The following is a 20,811-nucleotide window of genomic DNA, read 5'->3' as shown; positions in this document are numbered from 1 at the left end:
GGTCAGCCTCCTCTCCAACGACCCTTCTTCTTGCAGCGCCGCCTCCTCGCCTGCTACCCTTCTTCTTGCAGCACTGCCTCCTCGTCGACAACCCTTCTTCTTGAGGCGCCACCTCCTTGCCGGAGACCCTTCTTCTTGCTGCGCGACCTCCTCACCGCCAACCCTTCTTCTTGCTGTGCGGCCTCGTTGATATGGTCAGGTAATCCACACCCCACTCACACCATCCTCCTCCTTTCCCGTCCCACATGCCCCGACTGACAGAGTGACACCATCTGATAGAGGCAAAGGTGTCCCGTCTTTCGATGAGATGGTGGATTTCGCTTTGGTGGAAGTCGACTTTGACGATCCGACTACGAACGTGCGAGGACGTCGCGCCTTAGCAATCGCTAAACCAACTCCGAGAGGTTATTGACCACGCCGGAGCACGATCAACCTGACCACGAGGGTCTGTTTCCTGCGAGCAAACGAAGAACAAGCAAGAAACTAAGATTGCAATCTGGATATTGCGAATATAAGATGGAAACTTTATTGATCAAGGTGGGGTTCTGTGACGCCTTTGTCTGGTCGTTGAACACAAACGAAGTACGCGAAGTTGCAGCTATGGCGAACTTTTAATCTAAACAAAACCCAAAGTCTAAACGATGCCCTAAGGGCTGTATATACGGAGGAAGAGGGGGGAATTTCGTGGCCCTTGGTGGAGGGGTCCGAAATCAACCCTATCTCTTGTTTCCCCACACATACGGACTCTAAAAATAGCCTATACTTATGTATTTCGAAATTACATGGGCCTGGCCCAATAATAAGGTGACGCAGCACCTAAAATAGCCTCGGGACGAAATTTAGGAAGTGGCATCTTGTATATTTCGTCCAAGGCTTCATGCACCCATTATGGTGGCTTCAAAGTCCTGAAATCATCACTTGTAACTCCGTTCTTGTTCCCCTTGCGCATGCCATCATCTCCATGCTTGTTCTTGCTCCAATGTTCATCCTTCTCCAAGCTAGGCCCTTCATTTGTAAGCAAAACAAATGTATCCAATTTAGGCAGCATCATATTCTCATGAACATTAGAATCATTACCAAGAAACGAAAGTACCTGGTAATTTAGTTGGCGTGCACGAGCTCTAGTAATTGGTCCAGTATGTATATGATAGAGGCAAAGGTGTCCCGTCTTTCGATGAGATGGTGGATTTCGCTTTGGTGGAAGTCGACTTTGACGATCCGACTACGAACGTGCGAGGACGTCGCGCCTTAGCAATCGCTAAACCAACTCCGAGAGGTTATTGACCACGCCGGAGCACGATCAACCTGACCACGAGGGTCCGTTTCCTGCGAGCAAACGAAGAACAAGCAAGAAACTAAGATTGCAATCTGGATATTGCGAATATAAGATGAAAGCTTTATTGATCAAGGTGGGGTTCTGTGACGCCTTTGTCTGGTCGTTGAACACAAACGAAGTACGCGAAGTTGCAGCTATGGCGAACTTTTAATCTAAACAAAACCCAAAGTCTAAACGATGCCCTAAGGGCTGTATATATGGAGGAAGAGGGGGGGAATTTCGTGGCCCTTGGTGGAGGGGTCCGAAATCAACCCTATCTCTTGTTTCCCCACACATACGGACTCTAAAAATAGCCTATACTTATGTATTTCGAAATTACATGGGCCTGGCTCAATAATAAGGTGACGCAGCACCTAAAATAGCCTCGGGACGAAATTTATGAAGTGGCATCTTGTATATTTCGTCCAAGGCTTCATGCACCCATTATGGTGGCTTCAAAGTCCTGAAATCATCACTTGTAACTCCGTTCTTGTTTCCCTTGCGCATGCCATCATCTCCATGCTTGTTCTTGCTCCAATGTTCATCCTTCTCCAAGCTAGGCCCTTCATTTGTAAGCAAAACAAATGTATCCAATTTAGGCAGCATCATATTCTCATGAACATTAGAATCATTACCAAGAAACAAAAGTACCTGGTAATTTAGTTGGCGTGCACGAGCTCTAGTAATTGGTCCAGTATGTATAGCAGCATGGGCTGTGGGTGTAACAATTGTATTGATGTCCTCATCATCCTCCCCTTCTTGAAATGAAGTCGTCCTCGACGGAAGTTCATCTTCCTCACCCAAATAAGGCTTCAAATCTGCAATGTTAAAAGTGGGACTAACCCCAAAATCTGCAGGCAGCTCAAGTTTATATGCATTATCATTTATTTTCTCTAACACCTTAAAGGGACCATCAGCACGTGGCATTAACTTTGATTTGCGCAAATCAGGAAATCTATCCTTACGCAAATGTAACCAAACAAGATCTCCAGGTGCAAACACAACATGTTTTCTACCCTTATCTCCAGCAAGTTTATATTTAGCATTCATGCGCTCAATGTTTTCCTTAGTTAACTCATGCATTTTTAAAATCAATTCAGCATGTTGTTTAGCATCAAAATTAACCTTCTCCGAAGATGGAAGAGGCAACAAATCAATAGGTGCACGAGGTAGGAAACCATACACAACTTCAAAAGGGCACATCTTAGTAGTAGAATGCAATGAACGATTATAAGCAAATTCAATATGAGGCAAGCATTCCTCCCACATTTTCTTATTATTATTCAAAACAGCCCTAAGCATAGTAGACAACGTTCTATTGACTACTTCAGTTTGTCCATCAGTTTGGGGGTGACAAGTAGTACTAAAAAGCAGTTTAGTCCCCAACTTAGCCCATAAACATCTCCAAAAGTGGCTAAGAAATTTAGTATCACGATCTGAAACAATAGTATTTGGCACACCATGCAAGCGAATAATTTCACGAAAGAACAAATCAGCAACATTAACAGCATCATCGCTTTTATGACATGGTATGAAGTGTGCCATTTTCGAGAATCTATCCACGACAACAAATATGCTATCCCTCCCCTTCTTTGTTCGAGGTAAACCTAAAACAAAGTCCATAGATATATCCTCCCAAGGAACACTAGGTACAGGCAAAGGCATATATAAACCATGAGGATTGAGTCGTGACTTAGCTTTTTGACATGTAGTGCAACGAGCAATAAAACGCTCAACATCCCGTCTCATCTTTGGCCAAAAGAAATGTGTCGCAAGTACGTCCTCCGTCTTCTTCACGCCAAAGTGTCCCATTAATCCTCCTCCATGCGCCTCCTGCAACAATAAAAGACGAACGGAGCTAGCTGGAATGCATAGCTTGTTAGCACGAAACACAAATCCATCGTTAACAACAAACTTGTTCCACATTCTTCCTTCTTTACAATTCTGCATTACATCTTTAAAATCAGCATCATGCACATATTGATCTTTGATGGTCTCCAAACCAAATATTTTGAAGTCAAGTTGTGAAAGCATAGTATAGCGACGAGACAATGCATCAGCAATAACATTTTCTTTTCCCTTCTTGTGTTTAATGACATAAGGGAAAGTCTCAATGAATTCAACCCATTTAGCATGTCTACGATTCAGTTTAGCTTGACTTTTAATATGTTTCAAAGATTCATGATCAGAATGTATAACAAATTCTTTGGGCTATAAATAATGTTGCCATGTTTCTAAAGTCCGAACAAGAGCATATAATTCTTTATCATAAGTAGAATAATTCAGACTAGGCCCACTCAATTTTTCAGAAAAGTATGCAACAGGTTTGCCATCTTGTAATAACACACCTCCTAATCCAATTCCACTAGCATCACATTCAAGCTCAAAAGTCTTATTAAAATCAGGAAGTTGGAGTAAAGGAGCATGTGTCAACTTATCTTTCAATACCGTGAAGGCTTCTTCCTGTGCGGTACCCCAAAGAAAAGGCACATCTTTCTTTGTAAGCTCATTGAGAGGTGCAGCAATGGTGCTGAAATCTCTCACAAAACGCCTATAGAATCCAGCGAGGCCAAGAAAACTCCTCACTTGTGTGACCGTTTTGGGCTGCGGCCAACTCTCAATAGCTTCAATCTTGGCTTTGTCAACTTCAATTCCCTGTGGAGTAACAACATAGACAAGAAAAGATACTCGGTCGGTGCAAAAGGTGCACTTCCCAAGGTTACCAAACAAACGTGCATCACGTAGAGCAATAAAAACAGCACGTAAATGTTCCAAATGTTCTTCCAAAGATCTGCTATAAATCAGTATATCATCAAAATAGACTACCACAAATCGTCCAATGAAAGCACGTAAAACTTCGTTCATTAGTCTCATGAAAGTACTAGGCGCATTAGTTAACCCAAAAGGCATGACTAACCACTCATATAATCCAAACTTAGTTTTAAATGCTGTTTTCCATTCATCTCCCAATTTCATACGAATTTCATGGTATCCACTACGCAAATCAACTTTGGAGAATATTGTAGAGCCACTCAATTCATCAAGCATATCATCTAGCCTAGGAATAGGATGACGATAACGAATAGTAATATTATTAATGCCTCTACAATCAACACACATACGTGATGTACCATCCTTTTCGGCACTAGAATAATAGGAACAGCACAAGGACTAAGGGATTCGCGTATATAACCTTTGTCGAGCAGCTCTTGTACTTGACGCATAATCTCCTTCGTCTCCTCTGGATTGGTACGGTATGGTGCACGGTTTGGCAGTGAAGCACCGGGAATTAAGTCAATTTGATGCTCAATCCCTCGAATAGGCGGTAATCCCGGTGGCACGTCTTGTGGAAAGACGTCAGCGAACTCCTGCAAAATGTTAGTGACAGCAGGAGGCAAAGAGGAAGGCACGTCCTCGAATGAAAATAATGCCTCTTTGCACACAAAAGCATAGCAAACAGATTTGCTGAAATCTAGCTCATCAATATCAGATTTGGTGGCAAATAAACATGCACTTTTCAATTTAATTTCAGAAGCAACACTAGATGGTTTATTATTAGGCTTCATTTGTTGCTCAAATTCTTTTGCCACAATCTGATTTTCACTCTTATTCGTCTCCTGTTTTGCTTTATTAGCTCTATTAATATCATCTTTCAAAATGGAATCAGGAGTCATAGGAAGCAAAGTAATATTTTTACCCTTATGAACAAGAGTATAATGATTGTTTCTACCATGGTGTACAGAATTTTTATCAAATTGCCATGGTCTACCAAGTAATAAGGAACATGCTTGCATAGGTACCACATCACAATCAACATAATCAGCATATGTAGAGATACTAAAATGCACACGAACAGTACGTGTTACCTTAACCTTGCCGCTGTTGTTGAACCATTGGATGTAGTAAGGATGTGGATGTGGTCTTGTGGTGAGAGAAAGCTTCTCCACCATCTCCATGCTAGCCAAGTTGTTGCAACTACCTCCGTCTATGATGACGCGCACAGAACATTCCTTCACAACTCCCTTGGTATGGAACAAATTGTGCCTCTGATTTTGCTCAGCTTGTGTGACCTGCACACTCAAAACACGTTGAGCAACTAAACATTCATACCTGTCAGCGTCTTCAGTAGCCATGTATTGCGTCTCATGATCAGAATCATCTCCACCATGTTCTTCACGTGTAATAAGAGCCAAAGTCTCCTCATCATAGTCACTAGCGGACTCATATCCACCATCCGCGGTAGCAATCATCACACGCGGAGATTTGCATTCTCTCGCATAATGACCTCCTCCCTTACAACGACGACAAATAATATCACTTGTGTGCACTGTTGATGCCATGGAAGAAGAAGAACTCCGTGCAGGCCCAACAGGTGCGCTCTTGGCAGATAATGGTGGTTGTGCCTGTTTTCTTGTATCACGACTGGAGGAGGCACCTAATTGAGGTGCTGGTGCAGTTGAAGTAGAAGATGCACGCGGTGTCCATGATGAAGGTCGGCCTGCAGAAAAGTTAGTTCGCGCCAATGCTTGTCGATCCTGCACTTCACGTTCAGCTTTACAAGCAAGATGGAATAAACGAGTGATATTAGTATATCTCTTATAGTCTAGAATGGTCTGAATCTCTCTATTTAATCCACCTAGAAAACGTGCAAGCATAGCTTCATTCTCCTCAACAATACCACATCTAATCATGCCAGTTTGTAATTCCTGATAATATTCTTCTACAGAATTTTTTCCTTGTCTTAAGCGCTGTAATTTTTGAAGCAATTCACGTTGATAATATGGTGGAACCCAACGCGTACGCATAGCAGTTTTCAAAGCAGCCCAAGTAGTTGGAATAGGATATAATCTACAATGTTCAGACCACCATACACATGCAAAACTAGTGAAAGCACAAACAGCAGCAGCAACTCGTCTCTCCTCAGGATATTGTAAACATGTAAATCGTTGTTCAGTTTTTAACTCCCAAGTAAGATATATATCAGGAACATATCTACCCTCAAATGGTGGAATATTCAATTTCAGTTTAGGAATATGGACATCATCTCGTACCTGAGGTGGTGGTGCAGGCCTACCATTACGAATATATACCTGAGGTCGACCTGCTGGTGGTGGTGCTGGTGGCTGCTCGTAGATCTGATTTTGATCAACCTCATCCTCATAATCGCCCGCATACTCATCATCCTCCTGGGTACCAGCAACAGCAGTAGCAAGAGCCACAGAAGTATCAACAGCAGCACCAACAGTTTGGCCAAACGCAAGAGGAACACGGCTCGCTCGGCGAAGGTCTATTTCGCGACGTGGAGGTAGTCGTCGTTGTTGTTGTTGGAGAGGTGCGTTAGGTGCAGCGGGTGGTGGTGGTGGAAGACGCGCGAGCAATTCATTAAATCTGTTATCGAGCTTTGTTTCGAACGTCTTCTCAAGGCCAGTGATCTTCTCCATGGCCTCTTCAAAATTGTTCAGCACATCTTGCACCTGTTCAGTCATCATTTGCTGAAACTTATCATGAAGCTCCTTGTTCGATAAATTCTCCCAGTCAATCTCGTCGGCTTGTGATCCTGGCATGGTTAGCAGCAATAGAAACACACAAGAATATGATCCTATAGACTACGAACAAGTGGTGGTGGTGGGTGTCACAAATCCGTCAAGCAAATCTCAAATTCTTACCAGTTCTTACCCAGCAGCAGGCGGTGATCGGCAACCGTTGTAGTCAAAAACTCTCAAAGCTTGGATAGAGCGATTACCAGGGAGAGTCAAACGCACGACGTAGATGTATGTGGAGCTGGGAAGGCTTATAATATGGTAGCAAAAAGGGTCAGCAATAATCAATTCAGAGATGCAAAGTTGAATAAACGCTCAACGACGGTACTGTGCTGGTCCTAGGCTAGACTGTGCTAGAGACGCGAGCCTAGAACACTAACAAAATCACGGCGCGGCACGTAAACAAGGGAAAAGCACACTCTGAATTTTTTTTTCGCTCTTTTTTTTCGCTCTTTTTTTTTTGCGCTCTTTTTTTTGCGAAAAATCACTATAATGGCGAGTGTCTCAAAACTCTTCCTAGCTCAAACTGACAGGATGGGCACGAAATTTTTTCGACCAAATTTTTTTTTTTCGACTGCCCGGACCCAAAAACTGGAAACGGGTCAAAAAAAACTTCCTATAATGGCACCTGTCTCAAAACACTCAGAAACACCTAAAAATAGGATAGCCAGAAATTTTTTCGAAAAATGCGTTTTCGAAAAATTTTGGGCCTAAACGGAGCGTGGCTACCCGACTCTTTTTTTTTCTCCGAAACCTACTCCGGCAAGGAAACACAAATCGGAATCTAGATGGATCCCGAAAACAAACCTAATAAGCAAAGAACTCGGATTGGTAGTGGATATATGGTGGTGGTATATGGCAGCGGTGGTGGTAGCGGTGGTAGTATATGGATATGGATCGGTGGTGGTATATGGACACGGATTGGTGGTGGTATATGGATACGGATTCGGTGCGGTGGTGGTAGATGGCAGGGGCGATGATGATGGTGCGGCGGCGGCGTGACAACTTATGACCAGAACTCGAAACTCTAAAAGACTAGACTCTAAGACCAGCAACTAGACACAACGATGCAACCGCAAATTCAACAAAGCAAAACCCTAAAAAGATTATGCAAGGCTCAGATTGGTTCGGATATGATGAACTAACCCTAATTTTTTTTTGTGGCTTTTTCGTGGACTATAGGTATGAAGAACAGACTCGATCTAAACTACGAAAAACTGTAAAATCTCACCGAGCAACCTGGAAATCTGATACCACTTGATAGAGGCAAAGGTGTCCCGTCTTTCGATGAGATGGTGGATTTCGCTTTGGTGGAAGTCGACTTTGACGATCCGACTACGAACGTGCGAGGACGTCGCGCCTTAGCAATCGCTAAACCAACTCCGAGAGGTTATTGACCACGCCGGAGCACGATCAACCTGACCACGAGGGTCTGTTTCCTGCGAGCAAACGAAGAACAAGCAAGAAACTAAGATTGCAATCTGGATATTGCGAATATAAGATTGAAACTTTATTGATCAAGGTGGGGTTCTGTGACGCCTTTGTCTGGTCGTTGAACACAAACGAAGTACGCGAAGTTGCAGCTATGGCGAACTTTTAATCTAAACAAAACCCAAAGTCTAAACGATGCCCTAAGGGCTGTATATATGGAGGAAGAGGGGGGAATTTCGTGGCCCTTGGTGGAGGGGTCCGAAATCAACCCTATCTCTTGTTTCCCCACACATACGGACTCTAAAAATAGCCTATACTTATGTATTTCGAAATTACATGGGCCTGGCCCAATAATAAGGTGACGCAGCACCTAAAATAGCCTCGGGACGAAATTTAGGAAGTGGCATCTTGTATATTTCGTCCAAGGCTTCATGCACCCATTATGGTGGCTTCAAAGTCCTGAAATCATCACTTGTAACTCCGTTCTTGTTCCCCTTGCGCATGCCATCATCTCCATGCTTGTTCTTGCTCCAATGTTCATCCTTCTCCAAGCTAGGCCCTTCATTTGTAAGCAAAACAAATGTATCCAATTTAGGCAGCATCATATTCTCATGAACATTAGAATCATTACCAAGAAACGAAAGTACCTGGTAATTTAGTTGGCGTGCACGAGCTCTAGTAATTGGTCCAGTATGTATAGCAGCAGGGGCTGTGGGTGTAACAATTGTATTGATGTCCTCATCACCATCCATCGAAATCATTGCCCCCCTCCTCCAATTAAGCTCCGCCCACAACCATTTTACACGCAGTATAACGTGGAGCTCAGTAGCATGCGGCCGCACGCGTGAACGAGATCGCTATGGCTCCCATGCGTGTCGACCGCCAGATCTTGGAGGAGCACCTCGTCTTCGAGGCCACCGTCGACACCGCCACGCGGTTGTCTACTTTGAAATATAGTTCGTGATGTTTTCTCGAGGCCACCGCCAGTGCCTTCTAGTGATTTGTCCTCTGTAATGTTAATATGCAATCTGATGTTCGGTTAACAGTTTGGTCCTCTGAAATGTAATTTTTAGTTAACACTTTGGTCCAACAATTGCTACATTTCATAGTACTATTCTCAAGCATTCTTTGTTTTGTTAACTGTCTTATCTTCTAGTACATGTTTCTATTCTGCAATGTCGTGCTTAGTTAACTATTTTGGTTCATTTGGTCTGCTGTCCATTTAACTATTTGGTTTAGTTCTGCAATTTGATTTTCATTTCCTGTGGGTACAATTTTGTATTGGTATGCATGTGACACCAATCGAATTTGGCTGTACTCAATACATATTCTACTGATAGTATGACAACTCTCAGTTAACCTGATCAAGATCTTCCTTATGTGTGTTGCAGGGAAACAATGGGAGACACTGCGGTTTACCATCGAGGTTTGTTCAAGCAGGGTCCTTTGGCTAATAGCACATTATTGTGCAGTTGCAGGAATCATTCTAATATTTTGGTTTCTTACAATTTGGTCTTGCACATGTAGGTCCTGCTGCCAGAGGCTTAGACCCACTGTTCGACCCATTTTGCATATGGGGAAATGAGATATCCATGAATATCAGTCAAGTCAAGAAACTCACAAAGATTGTTAGGATGAAGAAACTAGCGATGAATAATAGCAAGATCTTTGTTTGCACAATGAAGAAGACATCAGTCAGCTATAGGATGGTACCAACTCTTTTCACTTGTTTTTACCCCTTGCGCCATTTCAAAATTTACAATAGTGATTTATGCATAGCTTTGTTTTCAGTACTTTTCAAAGCAGTTCACCGATGATTACCTCTCAAACCACCTGCATGGTCAAGAGGCGAGGAAGGTATTCATTCAACACCCACGGGACAATATTCAAGTCTTGCTGAAGAGGACGAAGGTTGGGCGGGCAATTATCCATAGCCACTGGCCTAAAGTTGCAAGGACATTCAACATCACTGAAGGCTCAATATTTGCCTTCCGCTTCTGCAGTTTCCCAGATGAGATTCATCTGTCTATTTACCGTGTATGATGCTACTTTCCAAAGGTTTTTTATGCTGCATGTGAAACTTGGTGCTGTTGTGTAATGGCGTAACTGAGTGCCGAAGCTATCTGATGTAATTCGATTATGAAATCCTGGTTGCTTTTATATGGATATGAAATATCTGGCGTGTTTTATAAGAAATATCAGTTTGATTAGTACATGGATTATCAATAATAGGCTAATTACCCTGCTTATTGGGGTTTTCTATTGCAGACGGTTACTCAGACAGCGCCGTGGGCGATGAACTCAAACAACCCTCACGGTTTCTACAAAGTAGGCGTGTTCGATTAACTAACAATCACACACGGCTTCCGGCAGCGAACTGTTTGCGTTAGGCCACCTTGCACAAACGTTTCCACACAAAGAACTGTGTGTGATATACATACCTACGGAAATGTTTTTCTAGAATTCACCGTGTGGGATGTACATACCTATGGAAATGTTTTTCTGGAATTCACAGTGTGGGATGTACATACCTACGGAAATGATTTTCTGGGATTCACCGTGTGGGATATACATACCTACGAAAATGATTTTCTGGGATTCACCGTGTGGGATGTACATGCCTACGGAAATGATTGGGTTTCGATGCCTCGCCCGATCGCACACGGCCCCAGCCTGGGTCCCAGGAAAGCCTATCCCCGACAATTTCTGGGTCGTGTGAGAAGGACCCCCTATCGCCCACACTCACTTGGCGATGGTTCCAAATGCCGTCGCGAAAAGGGGTTAAAAACCGTTTGTTTAGCACTTCGTTGTACTAGTGTTTCTAGTGCATATTTGAGCACTTTGAAGCCTCCGTGATGACCTACAAGGACATGGACGAAATATACAAGATGACCCTTCATAAATTTCGTCCATAGCTTATTTTAGGTGTTGTGCCACCTTATTTTTTGGCCAGGCCCATGTAATTTCGAAATACTTAATTATAGGTTGTTTTTAGAGTCTGTATGTGTGGGGAAACAAAGTTAGGGTTGGTTTCGGACCCCTCCTACAAGGGGTCATGAAATTCCCCCCTACTCCTCCATATATACAGCCCTTAGGGCATCGTTTAGACTTTGGGTTTTGTTTAGATTAAAAGTTTGCCATAGCTGCAACTTCGCGTACTTCGTGTGTGTTCAACGACCAAACCAAGACATCACAGAACCCCACCTTGATCAATAAAGCTTTCATCTTATATTCGCAATATCCATGTTCTTCGTTTGCTTGCAGGAAATAGACCCTCGTGGTTAGGTTGATCATGCTCCGGCGTGGTCAATAACCTCTCGGAGTTGGTTTAGCGATTGCTAAGGAGCGACGTCATCCCACGTTCGTAGTCGGATCGTCAAAGTCTACTCCTCCGAAAATGATAATCACCATCTCATCGGAAGACGGGACACCTTTGCCTCTATCGCTCTTGAACTATGTGCTTAGTTTGATATTGTCAAGGATTTTGACCCAGAGCTTATGGTCCAGTTCTATGCCATGGTACCATTTGGTACGGATGATGACCAGACTCTCACCTGGATGACTCATGGAAGACGGCTGGAAGCTAAGTGGAAGCCATTCATGAACCATCTTGGATATGGTGATGAGGGGCTTGAGAGCTCTCTTGGTCTCTGCCCTCACAAGAGACCTGGATCAGGTACATTCTTATTTGGTGGACATGCTTCTTATGTGCATGAAGGAGAAGGGCAAGACTTGCGTTCTGGATGTTTCTCATGTTATGTGGTCTAAGCTCCACTCTGCTGTGTTTGACCAGAAGGTGCCCATCTACGGGCCCTATCTCTTTAAGATTATTGAGGACACTTGGGTTGCTCAGTTCCCAGGGGAGCATCTTGTGACTAGCGATCTTGTATCACATGAGATGATTAAGCTGAGGCAGAAGGAGCACTGGGGTGCCGCTCTGGTCGTCCCTGAGATAGAGATTCCACCTACTAACTCTGCTGAGGATGCTGAGCCTGACTATGTGCCACATACTGAGCAGCCATCTTGGGCTACAAAGCTCAAGAGGAAGGTGAAGAAGCACTTTTGCCTCCAGACTGATATTCAGAAAAAGATGTACAAGGCACATGTGACGGATAAGATTGCTCGCCAACAACAGATCTTGAGGATGCGACAGCTCAACATGGAGGTTGCTAGTGGCTCCAAGAAGAATATCACTTAGGAGGAGTGGATCTCCAAGAACAGCAAGTTGACAGATTCTGATGATGAGGTCACTTCTGCTCATCGTACTCCTGTAGCTGATGATGAGGAGATTGTTGAGGAGGATCTCGAGGATGATCGCGAGGAGTCTGAGCAGGAGTCCATGGATGAGACCTCGGAGTAGTGCTACCACCTTGGGTCGTTAGTCCCTCTTTGCCCTTTTGGTGTCTCGATGCCAAAGGGGGAGAGTTTATGACTGGGAATTTGCTTTTCTAGGGTATTGCCAGTCACAAGCTCATTTTATTTGCCTCAATTTCTTGCTTGTGAACTCTTTTATCTTTATTTGCTTTCGTGTGACACTTGAGACTATGTGTGTATGGTGTAATACATACATTATCGCTTATCCATCCTATTATGTATTATTATGTTACTATGTGATGCTATGCTTATTGTGCCCTCTTATCTTTATGCTCACATGCTCATACTTGCATCTATGCTTAGGTTCATATTATTTTTGTTGCAAGTATTGCCTAGTCTAAAAAATATAGGGAGGTGTTGATCCTAGTGTGCGTGCTTTGCATTCCAAAATCATACTCGAATAGTGCACACATCTAGGGGGAGCTCGTCTATATTTGTAGTCTTTGGGTTTGCATATTATTCTTTGTTATCTTTGTGCACATCCAGTATTGTCATCAATCCACCAAAAAGGGAGAGATTGCTAGGGCATATTTCTCCCTTAGTTGTTTTGGTGTTTGATGACAATGCAATTTGCGGACTAATCATGTGCATTGAGCATTTAAGATATTCTATCATATGGCATGAGACAATTTATTCCCCTTGGTGATTTAGAGTGAAGACGGTTTACTTCCAGCGTTTCTTTTTTAGTGGAATTGAGTCGTAGGAAAACCGTACTATTAAGAGGGGGTCAGTTTTGGAAAGGTTAGGGTGGAATCAACGCGTACACATTCCCTTTGCACCCAATTTTCCTTCCGGCAACTTGGAGACCTTTCCTTCTCTACTTGGGCTTAACAGAAGCACCCAGGCGGTAGTACCGCACTGGAGAGCGGTAGTACTGCTTCAGCGGTACTGCCGCATTTCAGTATTGCAGCCTCTACCGCTTGTTTTGGGGCTAGGTGATCCTTTTCGCTTCAGCGGTAGTTAGGCGGTCATGCGGTACTGCGGCTCGTACTACTACCCCACTACCGCACTTCTCGCTGTAACCCTGGAGATTTAAGCGGTAGTACCACGGTTGTAGGGCGGTACTACCGCTCATGCGATACTTCTAGTTTCTATCACCGCCCGTACTACCGCCTATTTTTCGCTTTTGCAACCCTCTGCCGCATTTGCAATAGTTGGGGGGTAGTAGCACGCAGTAGTACCGCTTCATGCAGTACTACCGCTCTACCCCCTCCACTATCGTTGTTCCACCGTAATCTGCAATACTTAGCGGTGGTACCACTCGTAAGAACGGTAGTACACCTCCGGCAGTACTACCTCTTCTGTGATCCGCTCACTTGCACACCACTACTGGAACTACCGCACTAAGTAGTAGTACTGCTCCCTAGAGCGATAGTACCGCTTGAGTGCGAAATGTGGGCAGATAATAGTTGGATTCTTTCCCACTATATATAGGGGGTCTTCTTCATTGTTGCGCCCTAAAGCTTATTTTCGCCCGATCTTTCTCCCTAGCCATCAAATCTTGTTGATTCTCTAGGGTTTGCTTGAGAGGGCCTCGATCTACACTTCCACCAAGAGATATTTGATCCCCCTCACTAATCCCTTGCGGATCTTATTACTCTTGAGTATTTGGGCACCCTAGATGGAAGAGGTCACCTCGAAGCTACAATCCATTATGGTGAAGCTTTGTGGTGGTGTTGGGAGCCTCCAATTATGTTGTGGAGAGAGCCCCAACCTAGTTTGTAAAGGTTTGATCCTTGCCTTCAAGGGCATCACTAGTGAAATCACGACATCTTGCATTGTGCAAGGACGTGAGGAGAATACGATGGCCTTCACACCGCTCCAACAGAGACATACTCCCCCCTAAAGGAGAACATTGGTTTAGAAGGTAAGTAAATTTAAGGTGATTAATTATCATACGAGAATGGCTGCATGAAGGGGTGGTCGGAAGCAAAGTGAAACATGAAACCTTACTATCTTTTTAAATAACAAAGTAAGAAGATTTTGGTTTTTCCTCTTTTCTTCATTTTCTTAATTTTTATAGTTTTGCAATATACAGTTAACATTTTTCTAATATATACGGTGAACAATTTTCCTTCCCAAAAAACAATATTCTAAAATATATTTTTCTATGTTTAGTATGTTCTTAAAATATCCTCCTTGAAAAACAACTGCCGGGTCTTTGGGTGAAAACCCAACTAGAAAACCAAAGGGAAAAAAATAGAATACCAGTCACTGGCGGAGTGGCCGGCCAATTTGGGCAGGTCATCAGCGAAGGCTCCTCTGTTTGACGCCCACAGGTGTGAGCTCTCGCTACAAGCGAGGTATAGGCGCTCCCTTCTTCTAGTGCCAGTTGAAATTAGATATATTTTTCTTAGTTTGGCTTGGGCTTTAAATTCTTGGGAAGCAGTTCGGAAAGCAAAGCCAGCAGATAAAGATGTTCCAAACAGCGAATACACAGCTCATTTTCAAACAACGGTTAGCCAAACTTACGAGCACAAGTACATGAACCTTTTTATCTTATTACTACAACATAATTGATGCAACAGCTGCAAGTTAAATGTCATAATTACTGGAGAACCGATATGTGATTAATACAACATTGCTACAGCATCATACAGTTAGTGAGGCACCATTATCTTCCAGTGAAAGGCTTAGAATCATTGTGGCTGCCTTGGGTGCCCTGACAAACAGCAGAAATCGTCTGGTTAATATGATTAGTACTCCTGGTTATAAGCTGTAACTGAAGCACGATACTTTCAATATGAAAAACACAAGTTGTAGACAAGAGACCAGATGTAGATGTATCATAGCTCTAAATCAAGCAAATAATAGCAGACTCCTAAAGATTCAATACTTTAACAGTTTGTTTTTAACAATCTGTTCAACAGTATGTCCTTTGCCTCAATGGCATATTCAGGAGTTGAATGTGTACTTTACTTAAACAAAATACGTTTACCCTCGGAAACATTAGTACGACTAATTGACTATGGATGATGTACTGCTGGAATGTGGACACAGCAGCATGAGTCAAGAAATAGCATGGGAGATCGATCCAATAGACTACTCAGCGGACGCTAATGTGTTGCTAATTATGTTATTTTCCATGCCTCCTATAGGGTATGAACTCCAAGCAACCTTCTTCCATGAACTCCTTTCCCTAGTGTAACCTTCCTTCTCTAGTTCGTTCGGATTTTACTATTTATATAAAAAATAATGAAATACATATGCTCATTTGTACAGTTGAGGAAGGGGGCAAACAGAATTCTACATAGATTTACCATTGCTCAGTAGATTGGTATAACGCAGCTGAACTTCCAAAGCATGAAGTAAGCATGTCGGTATTCACAACACCAGGGCTAAGAGCAATTGCTGCCAATCCAGGAGGCAACTCCTTTGCTAATGAGCGTGTTAAACCTTCAATAGCCCACTTTGAAGCACAATATGGTGCAACCTGAAACAACGTTACGCAATTTGGTATGTAATGAAGATCTCACAGTTACCAAATATAACCAGTATCAGCACAGCCTTTCATTTTGCCCTACCTCTGCAGCAGCAGACCTTCCCCAACCAGAGGATAAATTGATTATCATCCCATGTTTCTTCTGTATCATAAGTGGTACAAAATGGCGAAGTACATTTGCTGTTCCTTTAATATTTGTATCAACCACCGTATCAAATTCTTCTGCTGGAACATTCCACGTTTTGTTATTCTTGTTTATTGTACCAGCATTGTTTACTGCAGCAATCTCTCAATAGTTAGACTTCTGGAGAAATCACATTTTATGTAAATTAGAATGGAATTACAAATATGTGATTTCACAATCAACTTTAAGCAAGAAAAGTGATTATTTTCATATAGTTCCAGATGGCTTAAAGTGCACATTTGTAGAGCAGAAAGTATAGCAAACCTATGATATCAGGAATTTGCTTCCTTTCCACAACAGCCTTTGCCAATTCACCCATGCTGCTGTCAGACCTCTACAAAGAAGCACAGGAAGAATACTTAAGAATAGAAATTATTTCAACATAGGAAGCAAGTGAGAAAAATAGACCACATACATTACACTTTGCTTATATAGCAAACCTAAATGCACCATTCATATTTCATAAATTGTAGTGCTACTGACATTAACGCCATGTCGCATTATTCAAACTTAAGTTAATATTTAGTATCACAAGTTCAATATCCCTGCTAAATTTTCCCTTCACAGAAATCTTCAACGAAAGCAAGAAGACTGCTCACATGACATGTGAATTCTTGATGCTTTCGAGACAAAGGAGCTCATTAGCCTCTGTAATATCAATAAATGTCCAGCAACTATCATATGGTATAAAAATGGAAGTAGAAAGTTAGCAACCATGACCAGAATTAGAATACTGGGATTGCCTCGTATTGTTAGTCCAAGAGCCAAACAGCCCCATTGTCAACTCATGACTACCACAGTTTGACTTCCTCCATGCATCTTTCTTCTCGGCCACCAAATCAATGGAACCTATCAAACTCCTAACTCACAAGATACAATAGCCTTATCAGCATGACCTGCTGTCATGCCATCCTCCTAGCCATCCCGCTGTCTTCTGCGAGCACGCGGATCCTCCTCAATGGTGACCCTGGGCCCCCAATCTGGCACCACCGAGGCTTCCGGCAAGGCGATCCGCTGTCCCCACAACTTTTCGTCCTTGCCGTTGACGTGCTCGGGTGATTGATCAAGTGTGCCGTCTACCTTGGCATCCTGCAGCAGCTGCACCCGCGACACTCGATCCTGGCAATCTCGCTCTACGCGGACGATGTCGTGCTGTTCTGTCACCCCTCACCGGCTGAGATCATCACGGTGAGGGAGATCCTACAGCTGTTTGGCCATGCCTCCAGGCTCCACGTAAACTTCACCAAGAGCTCAGCCACCCTCCTCCACTGCGACCCTGACAAGGCCGCACCTGTTGTACAGCTCCTGGAGTGCCCAATAGTCGACATCCCCCTCACTTATCTGGGCATTCTCCTCACGGTGAGACGCCCTACTGCCGCGCAGCTGCAGCCGCTTGTGGACACGGTGTGAGGACAGCTCCCGTCGTGGAAAGCAGGGCTCATGAACAAGGCTGGACGCCTTGCGGCGGTCAAATCCGTCCTCTGTGTGATCCCCATGCACCCGCTGCTGGTCTTTGCACCACCAAAGAAAACCATCAAGCAGCTCGAGAAGACTGAGAAGGGGGTTCCTGTGGGCTGGGCGCGAGGCTGCCAATGGTGGCAACTGCCATGTTAATTGGCGCCGGACTTGCCGTCCAATTGAGCTGGGAGGCCTTGGCATCCCTGACCTGGAGCGCACCGGGCTGACCCTCCGTCGGTGATGGCTCTGGTTCAGCCGCAATGACTGCAACCAGGCATGGAGCAACTAGACCTGCGGTTCTCTGCTGAAGAGCGTACTCTGTTCTTCGCCTCCACCTCTATGGCCGTGGGCGATGGACGTACCACCTTATTTTGAGAGGACCGATGGATCGACAGGCGCTCAAGTCAGCAAGATCGCACCACAGCTTTACGCCTGCATCTCGAAACGCTGCCGGAAACTGAGGACCGTCTCTGATGGGCTTCAGGCTAACGCTTGGGCTCACGACATCCATGGCACGCCGGGTGTTCACGATATCGGCCAGTACATCCAGCTCTGGCACGCCGTTGGGCAAACCATCCTGACCACGGAACCCGATCGCCTCCTATGGAAGTGGACTGCGAGCAGATCTTACTCTGCGAAATCCTGCCATCAGGCCACATTCGAGGGTTCTCTGCAAAATCCTGCTACCAGACCACACATTCCAGGCAGCTCCTGGAAGTTCATTTGGAAGAACGGGGCGCCCCCTCGGGTGCGCTTCTTCCACTGGCTCGCTGATCAGCACCAGTGTTGGACTGCTGAGAGCCTCGCACGCTGCGGCCTTCAGCACCACACTTCATGCCTCCTCTGCTGCCAGAGCACCAAGACGATGCACCACCTGCTGCTGTGCTGTCCGTTTCCCAAACAGGTTGGCAGCAGATGCTTCCCTGGCTCTGCATGTCTTGCACGCCGCCAGACCATGATACTTCCCTTCTGGACTGGTAGCACGCTGCAAAACAGCGCACCCCGCATCCCATGCGCAAGGACCTCGCCTCCATTGCCTTGCTCACACCATGGATGATCTGGAAACACCGTAACGAATGTGTCTTCAAGGGCGCCCAATCTGGACACACTGTAAAGAATGTGTCTTCGAGGGCGCCCAACCTTCAGTCAGCAGCCTTGTTGAGAAGATTAAGGATGAGGCAGCGCTCAAGGCCAAAGCAGGTGCTTCAGGGCTTCGCAACACTCTGCCCCAGACCTGGGATGTACATTAATTTCCTGCATTTCTCACTCCCTGTACCTCTCAGGAGGACTGTAACTTGAACTCTGCCTTTTCAATGAAAAGAAACGCAGAAGTCTCTTTGCATTTTCTCAAAATCAGCATGTCCAAACAGGTCATTAGTTTCAAGCCATGTCCTAGGGTACACATCATGTCGCATTCACTTGCAGCTAAAGTAAGTATCATTAAGCTAAAAGCACTTAAGTCCCAATTGATTGGACAAGGTACCGGATAGCAACAAGACTCTGCACCCACTCTAGCACTGTAGGCATCACGGGATTGAGCTAAAATTGGCAACTAAAAACCAATTTCTCCATGTATATTTCTTTTCAACCACCAAACCAGCAGAACTTATCAAACTCCTAACCCACAAGATAAAATAGCCTAATCAGCATGTCCAAACAGGTCATTAGTTTAAAGCCATGTTCCACGGCACAGATTGCAAACACTTGGAGCTAAAATAAATCCTAGAGCACATAAAGTATTATTGTTCAACCAGCATGATTCATGAAAGCAAGCATGTAGCTACCAGACTCAAGACAACCCCCCAAAATCACATAATGCAAACATCAAGCTAAAGATACAAAACGCACGAAAATCTTTATTGGTTGGCTGAAGTAACATAGCAGCAAGATTTTAGAAATATTAAGTGATCGAATGGTGAAAATGTTAATTACCATAAGTTAAAGTGGGCCCGTTAGTTAATTTTGGGATTAAAACAAATTAACAGTAGCAATTTGCGCCTGTGAATGAGGGGATAATTAAAAATATGGTTCCCATGTCATATACAGCGCTATATATAAAGGAGGGCATTCCTGCACCTATTTGATCGTGGTATCGTTTAGGGTAACAATATCCTCCCAAATTTACTCCAAATCCAATCAGGAGTGCACTGGACGTTGATGTGTTGTGATCGACTACGCCGCTCCAATTCGTCATCAACCTCGGACACTACTTTGTCTACCGAGATGGCCTCTCCAAACGGAGGTATAATTATTCTACTACCCTCTAATTTCTGCATTATATCAAATTGTGTTCATGTATATTAGATAAGATCCGATTAGCAGTTGCACCGCCTCAATAGATCACTGGTAGTAAAAAACTACTCATATCATATTCGTTTATGATCCAAATTCGTTTATTGTACGAATGGACGGATCGAGCTAAAATTGTTATCTAAATTTTCCTAGTATATTAAATGAAAAAGGCATCTCATATCACATCATTCAGGCACGCCCTGGTACAATACAATCAGTAAGCATGAGGTCAATAGGAAGAGGAATAGAGTGCATTACGACGTCAGCGACGGTGAGAAAGTGGCGAGACGGGGAACCCATCTCGGCCTCGAGGGAGCGGATGGGATCGGCGGAGCGGCCGCAGCCGACGACGGCGTGCCCCCGGCGCGCGAGCTCCAGAGCTAAAGCTCGGCCCAGCCCCCGGCTGACCCCCGTGATGAGCACCGTCCTCGGCCCCGCAGCGGCCGCTCGCGCGGCTGCCGCGCCGCCCCCGCCGCTCTTAGGCCCCGCCGTCATCTCGCCACCCTCCTCTCGTTGGCTCGTCCGTGTTGGAATGCCGGAAAACCCTATACGACGCTCTTTGCGTCCAATTGTCGACCGAACGCACAGGGCAATACCCCGCATCGCTAGATATGGGCCGGCCCATTGTACCAGAGCTAGCCAGCCTGTTTTGGGAACCTTCTAGAAGGTTCCCAGTTTCTTTTTTTTTCTTTTTTCCGTTTTTCTGTTTCTTTTTCTTCCTTCTTTTCTGCTTTCTGTCTTTTTTGTTTCATTCAAAAATTGGTTGGAAAGTTCA

General features: G+C 44.4%; 1 protein-coding gene across 1 annotated transcript; it reads right to left on the bottom strand.

Annotated features, from left to right (window-relative positions):
* Positions 1-15,104: 15,104 nt before the first annotated feature.
* LOC119316810 (NADPH-dependent pterin aldehyde reductase-like) lies at positions 15,105-20,561 on the bottom strand. The gene is made up of 5 exons (XM_037591200.1): positions 20,295-20,561; positions 16,551-16,620; positions 16,185-16,378; positions 15,921-16,093; positions 15,105-15,322 (listed from the first exon to the last, which is right to left on the bottom strand). Exons 1-5 carry the CDS (start codon positions 20,529-20,531, stop codon positions 15,253-15,255), a joined length of 744 nt encoding a protein of 247 aa, XP_037447097.1. The 5' UTR covers positions 20,532-20,561; the 3' UTR covers positions 15,105-15,252.
* Positions 20,562-20,811: the final 250 nt, after the last annotated feature.

This window comes from Triticum dicoccoides, chromosome 6A (assembly GCF_002162155.2).
Source record: "Triticum dicoccoides isolate Atlit2015 ecotype Zavitan chromosome 6A, WEW_v2.0, whole genome shotgun sequence".
NCBI lineage: Eukaryota > Viridiplantae > Streptophyta > Magnoliopsida > Poales > Poaceae > Triticum > Triticum dicoccoides.
This window is presented reverse-complemented; position numbering and strand designations above follow the sequence as displayed.

Coding starts and splice junctions, on each gene's coding strand:
- LOC119316810 (XM_037591200.1), bottom strand. CDS start 20,531: ATGACGGCGGGGCCTAAGAGCGGCGGGGGCGGCGCGGCAGCCGCGCGA. Junction 16,094..16,184: donor GAAGGTCTGCTGCTGCAGAG/GTAGGGCAAAAT, acceptor ACGTTGTTTCAG/GTTGCACCATATTGTGCTTC. Junction 15,323..15,920: donor TACCAATCTACTGAGCAATG/GTAAATCTATGT, acceptor GCTGTTTGTCAG/GGCACCCAAGGCAGCCACAA.